The 21,905-nt window shown below is 43.4% G+C and overlaps 1 protein-coding gene across 1 annotated transcript in view; it reads right to left on the reverse strand.

Moving 5' to 3' along the window:
- The window catches only part of BARD1 (BRCA1 associated RING domain 1), a 40,715-nt gene extending 19,568 nt beyond the window's left edge, over positions 1-21,147 (reverse strand). The window contains exons 1-6 of the mRNA XM_050340351.1: positions 20,967-21,147; positions 20,809-20,865; positions 17,126-17,271; positions 9,431-10,422; positions 2,085-2,165; positions 1,229-1,401 (exon numbers count right to left, since the gene is read on the reverse strand). Of these exons, the coding sequence (XP_050196308.1) occupies positions 1,229-1,401; positions 2,085-2,165; positions 9,431-10,422; positions 17,126-17,271; positions 20,809-20,865; positions 20,967-21,121 (1,604 nt within the window). The 5' untranslated portion in view covers positions 21,122-21,147. The remainder of the gene's footprint in view (positions 1-1,228; positions 1,402-2,084; positions 2,166-9,430; positions 10,423-17,125; positions 17,272-20,808; positions 20,866-20,966) is intronic.
- Positions 21,148-21,905: the final 758 nt, after the last annotated feature.

Raw genomic sequence — 21,905 nt, forward strand, 5'->3', positions numbered from 1 at the left:
TAAGGAGAGACCTGCAGAGCCCAGTGCCGGCATTTGGAGTCTCAGCTGAGCAAACCTCCCAGTGCTCAGGTCCTGTCAAACCCTCCCATCAGAGCTGGTGGCTGTGCCAGGCTTTCAAATGCCGGACAGACAAGTGATAAGTGTGACACAACCAGTTCCTGACACTCAAAGTGTCTTGAAAATGAGTTTCTGAAGCTGTCAAGTTTTCAAGGTGTAACGTGCTGGTCCTTGTTGTTCAAGAACAAAGCGAAGATGAGCAATTGATCCCTGTTTTTCATGTTGAAGTCTTGAGAGTTTGTTGCTTTGTTTTGGTTTTTTCTTGTCTTTTTAAACTCTAATATCTTCAAGATTGGGACTTTATGAAAGCCCTATGCTTTCCCACTGAGCACCTTAATTCTGTAAGCTTCAAGAGTAAATATTAAGAGTTGAAGTGATTAAGGTGAACTTATTTATGCTTCTTTATGCAGCTGCCAAGGAAACTTGTGTCATGCAAGACTTCTTCCTGCTGTGTTACTACATACACCCACCTACTGACAACTTGCATTGGACTCAAATTTACACACAGGTCCTGGCACAACAATACACCACCTAAAATTACATTTAGTGGCTGAAATACTAACAGGCTGCAGGGTTATTCATGGACTAAAAGATTCTTTAACACCTCCTATACACAAGTACCAAAATCTTCAGGAGGTGTAACTGTAAAGAAGAGTCAACTGAAAAAAACTCTAAGCTAAGGATTAGTGCTTCCCATATCTCAGCCTGTGTCTGTGTCATTTGTGAAAACAGGAGAGACTGGACCAAAATGCCTTCTGCTAGCAAGTGGTGTAGTAAAAGTAGAGAGACAAAAAACAGCTGTAGCAGTTCAAAATTTATCTAGCTCAGCATCTTTGAGCTGACAGTTGCTATAACAAGATGCCAACAGGAAAGTGTAAGATTAGGGTAAGCATATGTTGTTGCTTTCCTAGTACAGTCTCCAGTACTCCAGCTCTCCGTGACTCAGGAGTCCTCAGAAAAGCTTAGGACAAAGGAAAGTGTAAAGGAAACGCCTGCCTGGAAAAGGAGGATTCAAGCGCAGCAGAGAGTACATTTAACACCCACCCCCTCACTTCAAACAAATCACATTCATTACTGGCTTTGCTTCCCGTTTACTGAAGGCACGCTCTGCAAGTTGTGGCTGTGGCTGCTGCCACGGTTCCCACGACGTTCCCGTTTCCCGTGTACTTACACTGCGTCCCGGGAGGCGCCGTGGGAGAGCAGCAGCTCCACGATGGCCACGTGGCCGTTCCTGGCAGCGTCGTGGAGCGGGGAGTCGTTCTGGTAGCCGGTGGTGTTCACCAGTGCCCGGTGCCGCAGCAGCAGCTCCACCACAGCCCCGTGCCCGTGGTTACACGCCTCATGCTGGGGGCACAACCAGGAGAGCAGACAGGTGACACAGGGCTCAGAGCAAGGACTTCTGCCACACAGTTCATTCACCTTCAAACACTCGGGAGAGGGTCGGGGGAGACGATATGCCAGGATAGCACGTGACATTCCTGACAGAAACTAACCTGGGAAGCCAGCGCTGACAAAAAGCACTGAGGGGAGCTGAACAAAGGCCAGTTGTGTGCAAATTAGACTGTAGGGAACAAAAGCCTTCCAGATTAGAGACTGTCAGGAGTGTTCTTCAAGAGAGGAAGAAGTCATGGTTGAAAAGAACCTTTTGTTTATTTTCTGTAGTTCGAGTGAGCAATTTTTTCATTCCACTACTTGACACGTTTCCAAAACACTGAGGACATTAAGAACCCATAAAATATAAACATTGTTTGCAATTGATCATTTTCTAGCTATTGTGGTGGTATTTTCTGCACTGGCAGAATTGCAGGCTGATCGATCTCAAGGCCTGCCCTACACCCCAGCAGAGCAGAGCCTGATTTGAGCAGGTCAGTAGTTGCTAATGAATTCTTTTAACCTCGTTTATCAACACTTCTTCCCTCTGCATAGTTCTTTGCGTAAAGGGAACTAAAATATGGGCAAGGAAAGGAGGGATAAAATGAAATCTGATTAGAAGACAGATGTCAGAAGAAAAGGACTTCAGCACTCACCAGTGGTGTCCAGCCAGCATTATCCTTGACATTGGGGTCTGCCCCATTTGTCAGCAGCTGCTCCACAGCTGCTATGTCACCCTACACAGGGAAAAAAAACATAGTTGGGAAAAACTAATGAAGAAGATCCACAAAGGCAACAGAAATTTAGGAGATGCCCAACTCTAAATGGAGTTGCAATAGGAATGCAATGATATGAGCCTTCCACGGAGATATTGTCAGGGCAACAAAAGCTCAACTGGTTTGGAGATCACAGTTTACATTACTGTTCATTTAGAAGCACCAACATATTTTATATATTCCTAGATAAGAACAGTGCATAGAACAGATTTAACTCCAAATAAAGGGAAAAGTTTGTGCTGATTGCAATCTGCCCACTAGAGTCAACTGCAAGGATTAAAGACAGGGACATTTATTGAGCATTTCCTTATCCTTCAGACTGGATTTTTTTTCAAGCTAATCTAAATAACTGGCTGAAAGCATAGGTGAAATAAACTAATAAACCTGGTAAGCTTATAGGAATTGTTTTTCCACAAGTCAAAAGGAAAAGAGTTTTATTTAACACTGCAATTACTACCCATGCTGAATCTCATCAATACTTTCTCTGACAGTTATTGTACCAAAACAGTTTAAATTTGCTTTTTGGAAGAAGCTGTATTCAGTCTTTACTATAAGCCAGGAGATGTACATAGAAAAGGGTGGATTATGGAGAGAGGTCAAGCAGAGACAAGGCAAGGGAAGCAAAAGAGCAGAACTTGTGAATCAGAGGTTTTGACACTCTGAAAAGCAAAGTACAAGAGAGAAAGTTGGTAGTAAGTTTGGAGCACACCCAAATGCAGTTATAAAAAAGTAAGGAGAAGGCTCCTGTGGAAGCTGAGGCACAGAAATCTCTTCAGTGCAGGTCATCTTAAAAGCAGGTAGAAAAAGTAACCCAAGGAGACAATGGCAGTGGAAAGTCAATGAATTCCTGTGTTACTCACAGCATGCCTTAGAAAGAAAAGCTGAGAGACTATTAAATTAAGCTTTAAATACAATAAAAATAAACTTAATCCATTTTTTTTTCTTACCAAGGAACACTTTGAAAAAAACAAAATAGCCTTAATCTTTCCTCTTTAGTTAAAGAAAATATGAGGACAGGTTAGAAATAAACAGCAGAAATAAATCCAGCAGGCGACGACTGTAAACTCAAAATTCACCCAAAAAATGCTGAAAATCTCTGCTTTTACAACCATCAAGCAAATTAACACATCAGAGATCAATTTCATGCATTCTATTCCCAACCTAGATGTCCCAGCAAAATGTTACCTTTCAAAGTAATTAAAGAATTCTAGGAGCAGCATATTCCTTATGGTCGCAAGGGAAGAGACAGGCATCAAATCTCAGGAGCTACTCAGAGGCAGCCCAGACACTGCTCAGCATTAAGATCTTCTCCAACAGAGAGAAGCTACAATTATCTATAATGAGCGAGATCTGAGCTTATCATTTAAAGTTCAGTTTGCAAACATGTACAGCAAGGGTTTGACATTTCAGGAGTACTCCTTTCAAGCAGGAAGCACAGCTAATAATCTGTGTGGGCATCAGGCAGTACCACAGCTTCTCACATCAGTTCTGAAGGTTGATTTGTGAGACAGCGCTGCAGTTTTATCAAAGGAAGTGCTGCTGGGGTGGACACCAGTGTTGACAACATCCAAGGAGAAAGAAAAATGTGACTTTTTTTTTTTTAACATTGGTCTGTTCAGTTGTTTTGGAGGTTGTTTTGGGGAGTTTTTTGGCTTGGAATTTTTTTGGTGGTAGGGAAGGCAAGAGGTGTTTTGTTGCTTGGTTTTTTTTTAACACTGACCACTTCTATCAGAGTTGATGCAATCACTAACACTTAAAAGTCAATAAATGCTTTGCTAAACTCTAAACAACAAAGAGTAAGGACCGGGTAGGTGCAAGTCCCAGCCTCAAATATGTCTGTCCTGTATGTCTTTCCTCCACAAGAAAGCAGAGGAGACCACAGCTATCAGTATGGAATTGCCAATTCCAACATGTTGCATGAAGCTGCACTTTGACTATTACTGGGATCAACTAAGTCCATTTAGTTCCTCCGGTTTACTTCTTCCAGCAATGCCAACAGGAAATCCCGAGTCCCCAGCAGGGAACCACAAGCAGATGATGTGAGGAGGGACCCTGGCAGTGTGTCTGTGCAATCTGTGGCACAGTAGAGGGGAAAGGTAAATGGAAACACTCCTTGTTCGGAAAGAGAGAACACGACAGACAGCAGGCAGAAAAATGCTAATGTTACCAATTCACTGGGAAGTGTTTATTTTGGAATCTCATTATCAATGAAGGATTACATCCAGCTCCTGAAGAGCCAGAGAACTACTGCAGAATGCAGAACTGTCCCTTTGGAAAAAACAAAGCGAAGGACATTTCAAGCTCATAACAAAGCTCATGTGTAGTGACAACACAATAAAGCCACGGGTTTGCTCTTCCTCCCTGATAGAGTTTACCGGAGCTGGAAAACCACACGAGCAGGAAAGGCACTGGGGCCATCTGTTGGCAGACCTGGAGCCGGCAGTAGCTTGCAGAGAAGGGTATTAGCACAGCTTTACTAACACTTCCTCCCAAGGAGAATTTAGTTCCTGCAGCCACAGATGGCATAAGCCCAGAAAGACGTCTGTCCTTGGCTCACACGAGGTTATTGGTTGGGTTTTTTTTTCTTTTTCTCCCAAGTCAGTTGTGTCCTGATTTTAACACAGACATATGGCTGAGAACTGCAAGTGTCCTTTCTGTCCTATTTTACAGGGTTTTTTTCCTCCACTGTACCCTTTACAATTTCCATTAACCACAGATATTTTCCACTCAGAAGTCATGTTTAAATCATTAAGTTAATGAAAACATTCTACCAGTTCAAAAGATCCAGAAAATTAGGACAGTACATGAAGATGAAGCTAAAAACTTGTAATACTTCTACCAAACAACTTCTCCCTTTACTTCCAAATGTAACCAAGCAACTTCAAACTTCAGGTCAAACAAATGAACAGGAAAAAACCCCTTTCAAACCCAAAGGCATTTGTTTGTTTAAGTTGAGGGGGAACTAGATTATTTACAATTCATAAATAGTCAAAGAGGACAAATATGAATTACAGAGTGCTTATAGGAATTGCAAATGCTCCAACCAACTCTTTCCAGCAACCAGCAAATTTTTCCCCTCAAATTTCTCCAAATCAATCCCTTATCCAGCAGACCATTGATTAATAACAAACATACAAGTAGCTGTGCTTAACCTTTAAAGAGAATGCATGCAAGAAGTTCAACCTGCCTCAGAAACAGGAGTAACAACCGAGCATTATTGAAAAAGAAATGGTAATTTGTTTCCAAGCTTTCAAATCAGCACTTGGGAAGATGGATTGCTTTGACTCATGGCCAGTTTTCACATTCTTAACTTCTGCATTTGAAACCACAATTCTATTTCATATTTGCCTTGGCCTCACTTCTCTGGGAGGGGAGATGCTCTGTGACCCAACACTCAGCCATGGCACACACACCTATCTGGCACCAAGGGCCCTGCTCAGCTGACCAGGTCAGAGACCTGCAAACAACATTTACAAGGTATTCTGATGTTGGTCATGACACAAAACCACAGAATCTTCTTTCACCCTCTGTTCTAATGTGTTGTTAAGTGGTAACACAGCAACAAAAAGGCAGAGCAGTCTCACAGGCTGGGAAGGGATTATCTCCTGATGGAATGACCACCAAGAGCCCAGAACACCAGGCCAGCCACAGGTGAAGCCTTTCTGAAGGCCCTCCTGGTCAGCTGTCAGAACTAAAGGGCCCCTGGAACAGGAGGTAACCAAAACTGGTCCCAGTACACCACCTCTCCCTCATCAAACTAAGCAGGTGCTCTGCACAGATACCGTTTCTTCTTTCCTCAGAGCAGGGACAACTCTCTGATTCCTTCTAACTTGAAGGATAACAAGCCTTCTCCCAGCTGCTTCCCATTCTGGAAGCAGTGCAGCTGTTGCTATCGGTCCTCGGCAACCCTCCTGCAGTTCACTATCCCCCTCTTCCCAGAATCCATAGTGGCACAATTCCACTGTGGACTGCCCCATCATCTCCCTTGGCAACGCAGCAGAAACATAGGCACAGCCAGCAGCTGAAATACTGGGAAATACCGAGAAATGGTGGGTTTTTCTCTCCCCACACGTGTTTTAATTGCCAGGTAAGGGCTGGTCCTTACCTACTGTAAGAAAACTCCCCTGCGGAAGGGCTGTTGATTGGGCAATCTCCCACTAGTTTAGAACATTCTGAGTTGAAAAGGTCACATTTTGTATTTTAACTAATTGGAATTTTTACCTTTAATGACTAGGAAGATAAACGTGACTGCTGTTTGCTGCAGGAAGAGTCACTCCTATTTTCATTTATTAGTTTAGCTCAGCATTAAGTTCACCCACACCAGAACCTTCCTTGAGAGCCATTTTGATTTCAGTAATGTAGTAACTAGTAGAAGTAAATGGGGACAATCCCTCAGAGTCATTTGAAACAGCACAACATTTACTCTTCATGCGTGATAATGTTGTTTATGATCTCTTTTAAATAAGAGATTTTTAAATAAAAAAAAGGGAGAATTCAATTAGCTTTAATTAAATTCTGGATATTAGACCCTAACAGCTAGTGAAAATTATACAGATTCATTTTTATAATTAATGAAGTCCCAGAGAATTAGACTTTATTTCACTTTGCAGGGAGGGTGGCAGCTACAAGTCTGTTGCCCATTATACACATGGAAAAACATTACTGGCTGTGGAAAGAACAAGAAAAAAAACTGCCTATAAAACAAAACTGAAAGAGAAATACTCCTTCAGAAACAGGAAAAAAAAAGACATTTTAGACAATGGAAAATGAAAATTGCATTGGATTTTGGAAAAGAAAACAAACAAAAAACCTCAACCCCAAACTAAACCCCACAATGAGGATATACATACAATATAAAGCCTGGTGTTTTCAAGACCAGTTTCTCTGAGGAAACACTTATCAGTCCCATAGCAGGGTTATACAAGTTGGAAGAGCGATCTAGAAACATACAGGTGATGAAAGATACTTGCATGCAGAAAAACCAACAAACCGTGTTTCCTTGCACTGGCATTCATTCATGGCAATCAACCCCTGCTATTTCTTGATCACTGCTTCACAAAGACCCCATAGACAATCCTTCTTTAGACAGACCAAGTCTCCACATCATGTTGGCTCCAGGAACTTCATCTACTCTGACACGGACTGTGCCTACATTTCCTGCCTACCAGAGGATGCAGCAGCTTCTTTGGAATGCCATAATAATACCATGATTAAGCTACATAACAAGAACAAAAAACACTACAAAAGAAAGGAGGTCACCTGTATAACCTCCTTTACAGACTGAACTGAGACAGCAGAACATCTTTCTCAGACTTGCACTGGAAGTTTAGAAACTGGAAACAAAGATTCGTGCAAGGAAACTGTGACTGTAACCAAAAGATCCTGGCCTTATTTTAGTTCCATTTAAAAGATAGCAGTAACTTTGGGATCACCCTGACGCCCCACCTAGCTAAACAAGCCTTTGCTAATGAGCACCTCAATGAATATGGAACTGATGGATAAAAAACCACAGCAGAACTAATGAGGAACAGAAGGCATTTCCCATTTTAGCTCAATAATTATAAGCATTAAAAGGCAACACTGAAAGGAATTCACACTGAGGACTGAGAAAAGCCCACCCCACTGCCCACAGTCCAGCTGGAGATGAGCCTTCCAGCCCCCCTGAGGCAGCCTGTCCTTTCTCAGAGGGCTGTGCCAAAGCCAACCAGCAGTGCCAGCGACACCACTGAACCTGGATAATCAAAACACGCTTATGCTCTTTGTCTACAGCATGAACTGTTTCATTTCTACTCATTTATCCTCAAAATGCTTTGCAATGAAACACCACCTCATTGGCAATATCCCCAATATGCCAGTGCTCCAAGTCTCAGAAGGAGCTGCAGAGGGGCTGTTTTCTTAGATGAAATACTTGTGTTCCAAAGAAGTGGAATTTGCTGGAAATCACACCTGTGCAAAAACTTGTCAAGGTACATCAATTTTTTTTTGGAGCCAGCCAGTCATGACAGTATTCATTACAAATTCCCAGTAAATCATGGAAGGGTAATTTGTAAACAGCGTTTTAATAAAGAGGAATATACAGGACTTACGAGGAGAGGTAACAAGAGATCTATCCTTCGAAGCTCTTGAGTCCTGAGAGGACAACGTTTCATTTTCTTCTCCCTAACTCCATATTAACGGCATCAAGTGCGAGATTTGAACTCAAACTCAGCTGCCACTTCTGTTTAAAAAGGTCTCGTGCAGCAGGAGTGGCTTATTAGAATGCCTTTGAAAGAGGGCACAGTTATTGCTCAAGAACAGCCTGTCTCACCACACAGAAGTGCTGTATAAATGTCAGGATGCTTACAGAGGAATCAATTCTTCCAGCAGAGGCAGTTTATTAACCACACAGTATTTGTGCATTATGATTTAGCACAAAGCACATTTAAACTGCCAGACTACAAACTCCTTGAAACAACCTCTCAAAAGGGAGCTGCCACGAGTGCAGCTGGTGAGTGGGACCAGTTTTACCCTCCCTGCAGCTTCTACAAAGCAATGGGCAAGGACAGCCCTTGTAAAGAGCAAAGCCTTGGAGTTCTACCACAGCAGGAACTGGCTAAGATAATAACAGCAAGATGAGTGACAGCTGTCATTCCAAGAATAACACTGATCCTACATAAAACTGAAGCCTACTGAGAACATCCCAACTCTGTCCCCTCCCTTCAGAGCACAGGGCTCAGCATGGGAATCACAGGGGTGCAGCACCTCATTCCTCTTGAGCCAACACTTGCAGCAGGTGGCAGACCTTAGAGATTATGGAATTAACTCCAATTAAGGTTTCATAGAGTTATCTTTCTGCAGGTAATTCAGATCTTGTCCTGCTCAAGTTAAACTGATCAAGATCACTCAGCGAGGTCTGAAACACTTACTAAGCTCCTTATGACAAATCAGAGACAGCTTTCTGGCACACATCTAAATGCTTATCACTTCCTAGAACTCACGGGTATAACTGACACTGTAGTGCACTGAGTTTCCCAGTATAACCATCTTTGATCATTCCAATAGTCATTTCTTTATAAAATCAGAGAATCAGGTTGGAAACTTCCCAGTAAACCTAGAAGATAAAGATCACAAAATGAGATTTCCCTCCCCACAGACACAGGATGTTCTGAAGTAACTGATTTACAGAATATTTTTAAAACAACACTGTCATTTTAAACGTCTGTGAGAAGTTAAGATGATGGGCCTACCTTGATGGAAGCAATATGGAGCAAAGTCTCTCCTTTATAATTTCTTCTGGAGATTGTGTTGCCACCAGGGGATTTCAACACAGGACTGAATGGTACTGATACTTGACTGCAAGTCTTAGGAGTAGATGGGGTAGAGGGAGGTTTTGAAAGCAAAGGATTATCTGTTGCTTGAAGGACTGCAGAGCTTCTTGTCTTCCTTACAGTGCCAGTGAGTTTTGATGCAGAGGAAGAAATCTGAACTGGTGTCTGGTGTTCAGTCACTGGGGAGATGGGGGAGCCCTGAGGTAACTCCTCCAAGCAATCTGCCTGCCTGCCTGCCTTCCCAGCACTGCCCCTCTCAGATCTCCTCAGTCTTTTAGGTTGAGGAGTGCCCTGAAGCCCAGGTTGTTCCCTCCCACGTTTTAACAGTGTAGTTTCATTTTCTGTTGACAGGGACATCTCTGGAGCACAACGGTTTTCTTTGCTCTCTTGTACAGGGCACACAACCTCACTGTTATCTTTGTTCTCTGAGGATTCGACCTGTGGTGGCACTTCCACATTTCCTGTATCTTTGCTGGAGTCCTCTTCCTTCACAGCCTCCTGCCGAGGTGTCTCTTCAGGGCTCTCCAGTTCTGGAGTGCACAGGATCACTGGTTGACTGCAGATGGTCACACATTTTAACTTGGGAGTCTTCTCCTCAACTCCCTTCTGCCCAGGCTTCTCTAAGCTCCACACTTTGTTAATGTCTGCCAGATGTTTCTTCTTCATCCTCTTAATCTGCCTCTGGGTTGGTTTTTTTGTCCGCTTAGGGGGCTTTTCGTGAGGAGGGGAAGGAAAGAAATCGTAAACTGAAGACGTGTCCCCGCCAGGGTCACTGCTTTTGGTCTCACGATGACTCTTGTTCAGGACACATCGAATCTTCCTACTTCTTGGGCTGAACCACATTTTTATCTGTTCCTTCTTGCTTTTTTCCAAGTCTGAGTCAGTTGGTGTGGATGCATCTTCTGCTGAATCTAAGTGCATCAGGGAAGAGGAGAAATAATTACAGAGTTACAGAGCTCTTCAGAACATCACAGAGTAAACAAAGACCATAACAACAACTGCAATAACTGCTGAAGTGTTACTGAACAAGATCTAGGAGTGCCTTCATTTCTTCTGAGAAAACACAGGTAATGCTTTAAAACCCCTGCCAAGGTCACCTGCCACTCTGGAGTTCAGGGATCCTAGTGCATCTCCAGTGATCCACTGGGCAAGTGAGCATCCTGGTAGAGAAATTCCTTCAGCACGTGCACAGAGGATTTCTGATCAGCTCAGGAAAGGACAGATGTTGGTTCCCTGCCTGAGTTTTCCTTGGAAATAGGTTTAACGAAATGGTATGTGCATACACAAAAGAGCACAGAGACAATTTTCTAAAAAGATAATACAGTTCATCTGAAGATGAAAAAGAAGAATAGCTCTAAGCAAGCAAAAATAATATCGTTAGAAGAGTGTTGAACATTCCTGAGAAATGTTGACTGATTCCACAGATACAGCAGATGAATCAGACGAATATATAGAAAATCTGTAAGTAATTGTGTCCTGTCATTTGATCCTTTACCCCTTGGTAGTAAATAATTTCAAGGAAGGTAAACATTTTTGATGATCTCAAACATTTCTATAAAAATATGCAGTGGAGCAATTTTATAAATCACACTGTACAGCACATTACAAATCAATAACCAAGATGACAGAGGAATATCCTGTTACTCCCAGCAAATAACAATTGAGGACTAATTTAATCAGACAACAACTTTTTTTGGTGCAGAAGAACTAGAACATGTGTTTTACCGATTCCTTCATGGAAACTCAAGTTATTTTAGGCTACTTGGACAAGTCCTTCAAAGAAAATCACAAGTCATTCTTCCTGTTGCCTCAACCTCAAGGACTACAATGCACAAAAATCTTGGTGATTTACAGCTAATCAAACACAAAACCAACATGAATTTTGCCTAGCGAGGAAAGTTATTTTTATTTTTTTTGAAACAGAACTAAGACCAAGATTATTGGGGGAGGATTAAACGTTCTCAAAATAAACTATACAAAGCCTCAGTTATTAAAAGTGACAGACACTCTCTGCAACAACCTATCACTTTCACTTGGTGCATTAACTTTCAATGGGTAATTTATTTTCTCCACACCTTCTCTTATTTTTGGTGTTAGTAACTACAGCCCATTTTCCACAGCAAGCTGTGGCAAACTCACAGACTGCAAACAAACCAGTCCCAATCCCTCAGCCCCAAAAATGTATGCTTGAAATTTCACTTAAAAGAGAACTGCATTGCTAGTAATTGAACACCAAAGCAGGCATTTGCAGTTTTCTTTTAAAGTAATATTTCAAAGTTAAATGTTTCCTCAGTCTTGATTTCAATTGCCCAACTTACCCCTTGAATGAAAATGTTACATATTAGGTTTAGCCAGAGGAACATGTAAAGCCATCAGACTAAAAGTCTTTAAGAATACAGCTTGAGGCCAGCTAATCAATCATTTAGGTATCTAAAGACAATCATCAAGCACAGAACTGCAGCTATTTGGTTTTCCTGTAGGGCTGGAGTTGGTGCAAACAGCAAGAAAGGGACTGAAATTGAGACTGAAATCTCAGAACTAGCTATCCTTGAGATCGTATCCAATCTTGTTCTGACAATAACATCTAAAAAAAGGAAGAGCTTGATTGCAAACAGATGCAAAATATAAAACACAAGTTACTATTTACTTGTTGTGCCTTCACTGTTTACACAACTAGCAGATTTCCTTGTAAAATATTTACCTTGCTAGAACCATCAGTCATCCCCAAGTAAAGAGACAGAATAAAATCAGCTCACAGAAGTAATTTGTGCAACAATTTCGTGATGGCTAGAATTCTTTCTGATGTGTATAGCACAGCAAGACTTTAAAGTCCAAGTGACAAATTCAATCAAAGGCATGCCCTTCAGAAACAGGATCTAAAGCAGTGTAACATGGTGAAGAATTCACACTGGAAGCTCTGGACATACCACTTCTGGCACAAGAAAGCCCGTGAACAATCCACCATGAGGCTTCCCAAACCAATCTGTTCATTACTGGCTGCTCAGCAGGGCCTTATTAGTCAGGTTATTAAAAACCTGCTGAAAATACAATACACTGGACAAACAATTTCCCAGAGTTATTTTCCCTTGCATGCAACTACTTCAGGTGTAAAAGTGTACACTGCATGTTTTAGAACAGGGAGGCACCCGAGGAACTCGATCAGAAGAGCTGCTGTCAGAGAGATCCAGCCCATCAGGGCCAGCCCTGCACACGCAGGGCACCTCCACAGCCTGCTGGGGGAGAAACTGCACTGCTGCCAGGCTGTGTGGCATCTCCCAGCCATTCTTCAACAGCCCCATCCTCTGGAATACTCTACAGCTAATGCCAACTTTATCTGAACAGTAGCATCTGCAAAAGATGGTAATTCTTTGACTCTGCTACCCTTTCCTCCATTTCCAAAGAGGACAACAGAGGGAGCAGAAGTAATTTGGTCAAATGGCCAATCTACCCTCCTGAAAATTAAATCTTTTGATGGGCCCAGATTTGTGAGAGGGAGAGAGAGAGAGAGAAGAGGCACAGTGCTAAGAAGATGAAAGGAAGTCCTTATAGTTTAATATGTAAATGTTAATTTATATAAAGAGGGTATTATCTAGTAGCTAAGTGCGTTCAGTTAAACTACCTTCAGAGAAAATTGCTCATAGAAAAATCGATCCCAATGAATTCTTTGCTGTCTCCAAGCTGGAAGCCAGAGCTTGCATCTCAAATGGAATGAAAAAAAATTACTATATATGATTTAGATTTAATTATCTTTTTAATACATAAGTGTCCTCCCAACATTTTTTAGAGATGCATTGAGACAAGGTAAATCAGCAGAGCATGCCTTACTCATCCTGGATTTTATGCATCTGCAATACTGTAAAGAGCATCCACAATAACAGTATTAGAATCAGTCTATAATAAATGCAGTGAATTTACTCTCCATTACCTATTAAAACGTAACATTCATACACACAATGCATTAACTGAATACTTTCTAAATTAGACTTATTTGCACATAATAAGCACAAGTTTCTTAATGCTGACATTTAATAGAGTTGAACTTCTTGAGTGTTAAAAGGGCTGAGAGTAGACAAAAATATGAGGAGATAGGCAGTGCCTTGCAGCCAGAGCTCCATCTCCCAGTTCTGCTGCACTGCAATAACAGGCTAGAGCAGGGGGGAAAAAAAGAAGCAATTAGAAAATGTGGTTTAGCTATCATTAATCTGCATCAAAGGAATATAATGATGCACATTGTGTGCCTTTCAAATTATTCTCTATTACGGGTTTCAGAACAGAAGTTGAGAAATCTCTTTGACAAACTAGTCCCTTATTAAAAATCAAAGGGAAGAGCTTTGGTACCATCTGTGCAACATTAGTGCCTTCACTGAAGAATGATTATTTTGCAAGCTAAGTATTCAAGACAGGGTGGGGAAAGGGAAAAATTCCAACTATTCAAAACCTCATCTTTAGCTATTATGAAAAATGTCACAGCACACACGAAATGCAATGTAATCTGTTACAACAGAAGTTCAGCAACTTTCCCTCCACATCAGCAAACATGAAACTAAGTCATGATACTATAGAGGCTGATCAAAAGTTGATCTCTCCCACTGCCCACCATCACCAGCATGAGCTTAGGAAGCTTTGACCAGCACCTGCAAGGTCTAGCTCTGCCTGAGAACAGGGGAGGAAGGCTTAGTTTGACTGTGTTAGAGTGAAGCACACATTATGTTACACAGAATAAGGTAAAATCATCTACAAACGATTCTTCTGAAAGTCAACAACAATCTCTTCATTTTAGAGAACATCACACAAAAAATCTGCTGAAATATTTAGGAATTCACTTTCAAAATCATCACTGTAAATCAGCCTCCTTCCTCTGTGGTGTACTATATACACTACGTCCATGATCCAAAAAGTTCTTTTTAATTACCCACCCAGGAAGCCCATCATCCCCCCAGAGCCAGTTCTCACAATGCCCTGGATGCTGCAAGAACAGAGCCAAAGATTTCGAGGTGCAGACACCCATCTGTGAAGCCTTCCAGCCACCCAGCTTCCCACTGCCCTTGTAAAGGTACAACACAGGGCAGTGAGGTCAGACAGCTCTCCTCTCCTTGCCATAGACTAAGAATATAACGTCTCTAACAAGTGACTTAATTTTGAGACTCAGCATTTGCTACCTATAGTTAGAATTTTCTACCTCTCATTTGCATTTTCTATACAGTTTCAGGCTTGTCATTTGTCAATCATCCTTCAGTTGTCCCAGCAGTGTCATTTGTTGTGTTTCCCTTTAATTCTGAAGGGAAATATTAGCTGTTTTGTGCAGCCTTTCCTGAATTACTTGCTGCTGCTTCCTACAATGCACATGCTGTTTGGCAAAAGCTATTCTTATCCCAACAGAATACAAAGTGAGATCCCTCTCATATCTACTGTGGAACCTCAGGGTACGGGGATTTTTGTACTTGAAACATTCAATATGTGAGCTTAACCCTATCCTTTTCAGTCACAGCAGTTCTGGGGTTTTCTAAAGAAAGGCACACAACTTGCTGCATTCACTAGCTCTGTCACAGACTTAAAAAAAGGGTAGCAGGATGCTCTTGCATTAGAAATGTCAGTGTCAGCAAGGATCTCAAAGAGAAGCCTTGATGTGAGCCTCAACTGTCTCAAAACAAGGCATTTAAGGCAAATACGCAAAAGAGATATAAAACAAATATATGGAAATATTCTTTGTTTCAACTTTCTCTTCCTTTCCTCAACTGAAAGATTGATTTTTCAGTCTATTTCCTTTACTGGAACATAAAGTACAATTTCTGACCTTCTAACAAAAAAAAAAAAAGAAAAAAAAAAAGAAGAAAATATTGTTGCCAGAAGTACAGTGCTGTCAGAGCACAAAAGCAAGTCCCAACAAGAGAGGCCCCGATTCTCCAAACTCCAACATATTTCACTTTGGATACATTGAGTTCAAGGCACACATCGATGGGAGGTGACGGATTTGCCCAAGACGAGGGACAACACATCCCAAAGGATGTGCTCTCAAAATCTCTGAAGCTACAACATCCTGTGATTTCCAGTAATATGGGGTTTTTTTTACAGCACAGGATTGGCTGTTCTTAGAGGTGTGCTCATTTACTGATGTACCCAAACCATTCCTGACCGTGAACTATCGCCAGCTCAGGAGGTTTTTCTCTTAACCGTGGTATGAAACATGCAAAAGGCCACTGTACTAATCCTTAGCACACTGCAAAGATTACAAGTGGTGGAAAGTCCTCTCTCACATCAGTTCCCAACTTTAGCTGCAAATATAATGCTCTTGTAAACTTCAATTTCATTTCTGCTCTTAAGTCAGAACAAGGGATGATAAAAAGAACCTCATTTTGTTCTGCAGTTTAGCCACACCATGCAGACTTTATAGTTTAAGAACTATGGGATTAAATGTATTCAATTCCTAGTACAGTTACACATCATACCACTTCTAAGAGTTAATCCATCTGTAAGAGTCCTCCAAAATATCTAAACAGTATCAATACTACCATGTTGTATTTTAAATGCTTTATTTACAGCATCACAAATAGCTCCTCTCAGGGATTCCTTTCCAAGTGTGTTTTTAAAAGCCTTCCTCACTTAAAATATTTCCCTGAAATCCTCTTTAAGCCATCATCTATGTTTTCTATGCTCCAGAAGATTTAATCACCATAGGATTTTATATCTATATAAAATGAATTCCTTTACAGTTGGACATAGGCTTCCAGCCTCCTCACTTAAATGCATTTTGATGTCAATAAAGAGCTACTCCATAAATGAATGAAGGTGCTGATGGGATTAGACATTAAAAAAAATCTTTAATTCAGACAAACATATTAGGAAGTAACAATGAAGGAAGAAATACCTTTTCTATATCTGACAGCTAAATGAATGTTTTCTAAAATTTGGTATTACATAAATGCTCCTCTCTGAGCTTGCAAAAGAGACATACATTCACCTACGCTTATTTCACTTCATTTTTAACTCCTTTCACAAACAGCCTAAAATCTGACAGAGATGAATTCCCAGAGTATGTTCTCTGCAATCTTCCAGCACAGTCAGCAGTGACAAAACTCCACTGCAGCAGATTGTTAGGGACCAGAAAACAAATGAGTTAAGACTTGGTTCCTTCCCCTTTTAGGCAAGGAACACGCATAATTTTTGCCATGTGCAAAACACCCTAAACTGAAAATTACCAGGACAGCACACACGCCTCAGTGCACAGAAACACAAGAGGCAAGAGAATACATGCACAGGGCCCCCCCTCAGACAGTGCAGAACATTACACACTGGGGCTCACCCAAGAGCACAGGATATGACAGCTGGAGGCCCTGGTTTGTGCCAGGTGACTTGGCAAGCTCTCCCACTTGCATCTAATTTTGGAAGACAGGTTCTAATGAATTATGGACTAACCCGCTCATGCGGATTTCTAAGTAAAACAGATTCAAAGAACAAGCAATCCATACAGACAGTTCTCCTCAAATTAAATTTTCCAAACGTGATTCGGAACAGCCCTTCGGAATGTTAAGCAGGGCTGCTCTGCTCGTTCCCCACAAAGCCTGGGAAGTGGGAGGGAGTGGCCGGGCCTCTGTGGCTGCACAGGGTGACCCTTACCGGGGGTGTCCGTGCCCAGCAGCTCCCGCAGTTTGCTACACAGCTGGATCATGGAGTCCAGCTGCCGGTTGATCTGGGCATCCTGCAGCCAGGCTGGCACGTGGCACACGGGGCACTCCAAGCCCACACAGTCACCCACGCAGGACCTGGAAGGCAAAAGAAGAGTCCATTTTCCGGCACAAGTTATGAACTGCACTCGCTATCAACCGCCCCACAGCCAAGCACTCAGCGAGCAGCTCTTATTTTGGCCCTGACAGACCACTGATGTGAACCCCACCAGGCAGTCACAAATGCAGGACAGCACACATTTATCTCGGCAAGTGACAAGCTGAACATAATTAAGCAAGCCAAGTCCAGAGCCTTGTCAGGACACTGTCATGGAAAATGTGTGTCTTGTGACTTCCCCACTCAGAAGCTGACTCAAATTTTCAAGGAATGCTAAAGGTCCACTGCTGTCTGCCTTCAGGTAACAATTAGGCTCAAACAGTTAAAACCACACATCCTTTTACAACTGCTATTCTGCAGCCTTACATTTTTAAACAAGTGCCAGAAAGCCAACACACAGTAAACTATCATTTCTGCTTTTTTCCCCACTTAAAATTTTCTTGATATTGTGAAGTTTCACCTGTCTGAACACTTTTCTGTATGAAGTCCCACGAGGATCTGCAGGTGTTCAGAGTATCCTATCGCTGCTCTCTCTTTCAGAGAATTTATGTCAGATGATCAAGGTGGGGTAGGTGGGGGAACATTCATTTGGTAAAGGTCATTTAACATCTGTAGCTCCTTAGCAATACTACTCTCCCCATATCAGCCTGTAATCTTTTATTCTTTTGATTAGGCCAGTGAGAAAGCGCTGTGCTTTCCCATCTGAACTGCAACACTCAAGGGCCATTGTTACTTCTCATCTACAATCTATCCTATTAAATACAGGTTATAGTTTAAAATATCCGAGACTGCAATAATTTCCAAAGTCTCCCTTACCTCACCCCTATGTAGCACACACAGTTCTAGCCAAAGGTATACAAGTAAATGTGAGCAGATCATGTTAAATGTGAAGAACAGAATGCAAGTAATATCAAGGCAGTAATATGAGGGAAAGGAAGATCACAGTCCATGCATCTCAACTCTAAACATTAATACACCCCAAAACTAGTAGCATGTTAGTTAACCAAAATATACCAAAATTATAGCTACTGCCACTTCCTTTAAGGAGAAAGGTACTTTCAGAGCTGTTCTCTGCACCAGCATCTCTCCCTCAAACACCACATATGAATCCTGTGTTCAGCTAATCCCAAGGGAGGAAATTTGGTATGGAAAAACTGCTGCCAGGTGTGTTTTGTGCTCTGAGCAGGCAAAGAACCTCGTGGCTGAGACACTGCTGTGATCAGGAGACTGAAATACAGTTCCTGGCTCTGACTTAGTCCAGGTGACACTGACAAACCACCTGGAGCAAAGGGAAGGACTGACCCGGCCTCACCCCCTAGGGAAGTTGGCCTCAGGTTTCCCATGCCCGTAAAAGGTACTGCAAAGGAAATGCAGAGTGACTTTTATACTACAACGCTGCTTAATTAATTCTAGCTGTTGGGGCTTTATAGTTGGTGGGTAATGACTGAGGCTAACCTGCTAGAGCTAATCAGACAAAACTGCAGGAACTGATCTTAATAAATATCCCTGTCCATAATAAAACCACACTGAGGGAAAACCACTTCTATTATGTGTGACCTGATTACTGCAGTTCATTAGTTTCACATATTTCACCTCATCTATCAGCAGCCAGCTCTGGTCATTCACCCCACTCCTTCCCAGGTGTGTTAATAAATGTTTGTCTTCAGCACTGGATCAGAATCAGTTCATGTCAGAATACTGCAGAGTGGACCAGTGCCCTACATAATTTGCTTTTAAACAAATTAATCTAAATTTCCCTAGGTTTATTTTAAAAAATAGCAGCTATCCAAGACTCATCGAAGGACACATGAAATTGCTGCTAAAAGGTCAAGCATACAAAAGAGAAAATATCAGGTATAACACTAACTCAGATAATAGCAAATGAACTCATTCATCTGGAGCAAGAAATAGCTGCTAATGAGTGCTTAAGACTCCTCTTAGCTATTCTTTCCAGCCTCACCAATACAAACTGCATTGTCTTCTGGTCCTCCAAAATGAAACCACAAGGCCTTAGACAACCAACAACAATTATATTTATTAAGCCACACAATCATGTTTATAAATAACTTGCACAAGCTTCTGGGGGTTATTTTACCAAGTAATCTGTAGACAGGTCATATAAAGGAAACAAAAAAGGAAAAATTCCTCCAGACAGCAGAATCAGGGAATGGCTTGGGTTGCAAGGAACCTTAAAGACCAGCTGGTTCCACACCCCTGCCGTGGCCTTGAACACTTCCAGGGATGGGGCAGCCACAGCTCCTCTGGGCAACCTGTGCCAGGACCTCACCAACATCACAGGGAAGAATTTCTTCCTAATATCTAATCTAAACTTACTTTTTGCCAATTTGAAGCCATTACTCCTTGTCCTGTCACTACATGCCCTTGTCAAAAGTCCCCCTTCAAGAATCTTCTAAAGCAATTAATGGCCACAGCTTGGAAAGAGCACACATCTGGAGAGAAATAAATCATTGTGCATCTTTTAATACATCCATAATGGGGGAGGAGACACTGAGGGCATCTGTCCCATAACCAGTTACTCCTTAAAAAGCAAGAAAATATTTTGCTTGCACTTCACCCTTCAGGGCTTCAGTGCTGTGAGCTCCAATAAGGTGCAGCTGAAGATAGGGAGTGGGTACACATCCATGAGGGAGGAAGGGTTTTCCTCCGCTTTTACTCACATAGTGATTACAGTATCAAGAGGCAAAGCTAATACCTAGACTGGCTTACAAGCAGGTTTTTATCAGGCTTCTCACACCTCTGCTGTGCAGAGAAACTGTTCAAGATATACCACTGACCTTTTAACTCCCCGTGTCTGCATTTGCATGCTGTGAAGAGCAGAGACCACAGCCAAAAGGTTCCACCACCAAACGAGATTCTGGGGCACAAAGATTTCGGACTCTGCCTGTACTGACAACACAGTGAGTTGTCCTAACACAGGCCAAGTGACCACTACCTCCTCAGAAGTGTCTTGTACCAGAATGTTTCTAACATAACTCCGTTTTTTAAAAGCACTCGGATTATTTAACAAACTGTAAGCAGAGGTAATCCTGCTGTCCCAACGCGTTTGGACGGGCACGAGTAGAGGAGGAGCTCCAGCGGCAGATGTGAAGGAGCGGTGTCATTAGCACAGCAGCAGGCCAGGACAAGGACAAGCAGCACTCACTCCCCTCCGGCACAGCAAAACCCCCTTGGAAACAGGGAATATCTTTCCAGGCTGCTCTTTTTTTGTTTCTTACGAGGGGAGGAAAAGGAAGGAGTTAAGAGACTATGAGAACTGGAACTTGTTTTGCAGTTCTAATCCCACTACAGGTGGACAATGCCCTCCATCAGACTGAGGGCTCCCTTCACACCAGGCCAGCATCCTGAAGCCTAAATCAGCACTCTGGTACGGGACCGACAGGGGGACGCCAGCTCCCGCCTTCCCCTCCCCCTCAGCCCCCGAAAGGGCCAGGAGGCCCCGCCGGTGCCACCTCCGTGCCCCGTGGCCACAGCGCGGCGGGGCGGGCCCCGGTACTTACAGGCAGAAGACGTGCTCGCACTGCCCCAGGGACACGGGCTGCCGCAGGACACCGGCGCTGTGGGCACAGGAGGGAGAAACATGGCACTTTTAACTCGCGCGGCCTCACGGCAAGAGCCGCGGGGGAAGGGGGAGAAGGGGAAGAGGGTCACCCATTACCAGCGGGAGCAGCTCAGCGCCCTCTCCAGCCGCCCCAGCGCGGCGCGGGTGCGGGACCAGGGCTGCCCGGACGATGCCATGGTGGGGTGGGCAGTGCGGGGGTGGCCGGCCGGGGCCGGCTGGTTGCCCGAGCGGCCGCGCAGCGCCTCCCTCATGGTTCCCGTGCTCTCATCTCATCCCTTCCCGCCGCCGCTCCGAATTCCCCGCCCGCCCCCACCGCGCAGGCGCGAGGGCCGAGCTCGCGCTCCCCGCCCCCGGCGCTTCCCGCGCTCCGCGAGCGGGGCGGGGCCGCCCTGAGGGGAGGGGAAGGGTGGAGCGGGGGAACCCCAGGGTATGGTGGTGGAGTTACGGTCGCTTAGCTTGGGAAAGACGTCCCGGGTTATCTGAGTGCAACCTGTGACCCAGCACCACCGCGGCAACTAGACCATGGCACTGAGTGCTGCATCCGGTCTTTCCTTAAATATCTCCAGGCATGGTGACTCCACCAACCTGCCTGGGCATCCCATTCCAAAGTTTAATCTCCTTTTCTGTGAAGAAATTCTTCCTGATGTCCAACTTGAACTTCCGCGGTCTGAACAGCTCGAGTCCGTTTCCCTTTGTCCTGTCTCTTGTTTCCAGGAGCAGAACCCGAACCCCCCTGGCTCCCTCCTCCTGTCAGGGCATTACAGAGAGTGAGAAGGTCCCTCCTGATCCTCCTTTTCTCCAGGCTGAGCCTCCCCAACTCCTTCAGCTGCTCCTCACAGGACATGTGCTCCAGACCCTTCCCCAGCTCCATTGCTATTCTCTGGGCACGCTCCAGCTCCTCAGTGTCCTTCCTGAACTGAGGGCCCAGAAATGGACATAGCACTCGAGGGGTGGGCTCAGCAGTGCCCAGCACAGGGGGACAACCACTTGCCCCTGGTCACTGCACCTGGCCACACTACAGGCCAGGTGCCACTG

This window comes from Myiozetetes cayanensis, unplaced genomic scaffold, assembly GCF_022539395.1.
Source record: "Myiozetetes cayanensis isolate MyiCay16 unplaced genomic scaffold, myiCay2020 scf9, whole genome shotgun sequence".
In the NCBI taxonomy this organism is placed as follows: domain Eukaryota; kingdom Metazoa; phylum Chordata; class Aves; order Passeriformes; family Tyrannidae; genus Myiozetetes; species Myiozetetes cayanensis.